The following is a 1,805-nucleotide window of genomic DNA, read 5'->3' on the forward strand; positions in this document are numbered from 1 at the left end:
TCCTCCTGAATCCACGTCCTCTTCCTCCTGAATCCACTTCCTGTTCCTCCTGAATCCACGTCCTGTTCCTCCTGAATCCACGTCCTCTTCCTCCTGTATCCACTTCCTGTTCCTCCTGAACCCACTTCCTGTTCCTCTTGAACCCACTTCCTGTTCCTCCTGAACCCACTTCCTGTTCCTCCTGAACCCACTTCCTGTTCCTCCTGAATCCACTTCCTGTTCCTCCTGAACCCACTTCCTGCTCCTCCTGAATCCACTTCCTGTTCCTCCTGAATCCACTTCCTGTTCCTCCTGAATCCACGTCCTCTTCCTCCTGAATCCACTTCCTGTTCCTCCTGTATCCACTTCCTGTTCCTCCTGAATCCACTTCCTGTTCCTCCTGAATCCACGTCCTCTTCCTCCTGAATCCACGTCCTCTTCCTCCTGAATCCACTTCCTGTTCCTCCTGAATCCACTTCCTGCTCCTCCTGAATCCACTTCCTGTTCCTCCTGAACCCACTTCCTGTTCCTCCTGAACCCACTTCCTGTTAGCAGAACAGGAGCTTGTACCATCAGGGGGCGGAGTCTTTACTGAATCCTAACTGACCTGAGCCAGAACCAGTCTAGTTTTATTCTGAGGTTTCAGGTTCTGTTTGGGTCCAGACCAGGATCTGTTTGGGTCTGGTTCAGGTTCTGATGGTTTTCCTCTGCTTCAGTCCCAACCATAAAGRCGGAGCCTCACGATGACTTCGACGCCCCCCTGGTCTGCAGTCACCGTGGTTCTGGACCACCTCTGCACCCCAAGCCGTTCTACCCCGCTCCGGTCGTGACCCCGATGACCTCTGACCTGCGAGCGACAGTGGGCGGGGCTTACTCCGTCTGCCAGCAAAGACCGCCCACCAAGCCGGCCCCTCTGACCCCCTCCCCCAGCACCAGCCCCAARCTGCAGGACCTGACTCCGCCTCCGTTCTCCAAGGGTCTCCACCTGCCGGGCCCCCAGTCCCAGGTCCCTCACGTGTCCATCATCCAGGAGACTCCGGGCCGGTTCCCGCCTCCAGACCTCCTCCCGCCCAGCACCTCCTCTTCTCCTGCCGCCTCCTCACAGACCCCCAGCCCGACTGACACCCCCTACTCTCCACCGCAGCTCCCCAAGGTGGCAGACAGGAACCGGACCGAGGGCAGCCCCCCCGCTCTGACTGTTAGCATCAAACAGGAACCCCAGGAACTGGACCAGGTCTACCTGGATGATGGTGAGACCCACTTCCTGTTAGAAACATCTGGTTTACTGCAGACTGGATCAGTTCTGAGCTGTTCAAAGATTACTTTAAATTATAAAGTACTCAGTGTACAGGAGTACTCAGATTACAGGAGTACTCAGTGTACAGGAGTACTCAGATTATAGGAGTACTCAGTATACAGGAGTACTCAGTATACAGTAGTATTCAGTGTACAAGAGTACTCAGTGTATATGAGTACTCAGTTTACAGGAGTACTCAGTGTACAGGAGTACTCAGTGTACAAGAGTACTCAGTGTATATGAGTACTCAGTTTACAGGAGTACTCAGTGTACAGGAGTACTCAGATTATATGAGTACTCAGTGTATATGAGTACTCAGTTTACAGGAGTACTCAGTGTACAGGAGTACTCAGATTATATGAGTACTCAGTGTATATGAGTACTCAGTTTACAGGAGTACTCAGTGTACAGGAGTACTCAGATTATATGAGTACTCAGTGTATATGAGTACTCAGTTTACAGGAGTACTCAGTGTACAGGAGTACTCAGATTATATGAGTACTTAGTATACAGTAGTACTCAGTATAAT

The 1,805-nt window shown here is 51.7% G+C and overlaps 1 protein-coding gene across 1 annotated transcript in view; it reads left to right on the forward strand.

The window, feature by feature from the left end:
- The window catches only part of nfatc1 (nuclear factor of activated T cells 1), a 33,793-nt gene that overhangs the window by 26,531 nt on the left and 5,457 nt on the right, over window positions 1–1,805 (forward strand). Inside the window, exon 9 of the mRNA XM_014024809.1 lies at window positions 696–1,229. Within this exon, the coding sequence (XP_013880263.1) occupies window positions 696–1,229 (534 nt within the window). The remainder of the gene's footprint in view (window positions 1–695; window positions 1,230–1,805) is intronic.

The sequence above is a fragment of the Austrofundulus limnaeus genome, unplaced genomic scaffold (genome assembly GCF_001266775.1).
Source record: "Austrofundulus limnaeus strain Quisiro unplaced genomic scaffold, Austrofundulus_limnaeus-1.0 Scaffold440, whole genome shotgun sequence".
In the NCBI taxonomy this organism is placed as follows: domain Eukaryota; kingdom Metazoa; phylum Chordata; class Actinopteri; order Cyprinodontiformes; family Rivulidae; genus Austrofundulus; species Austrofundulus limnaeus.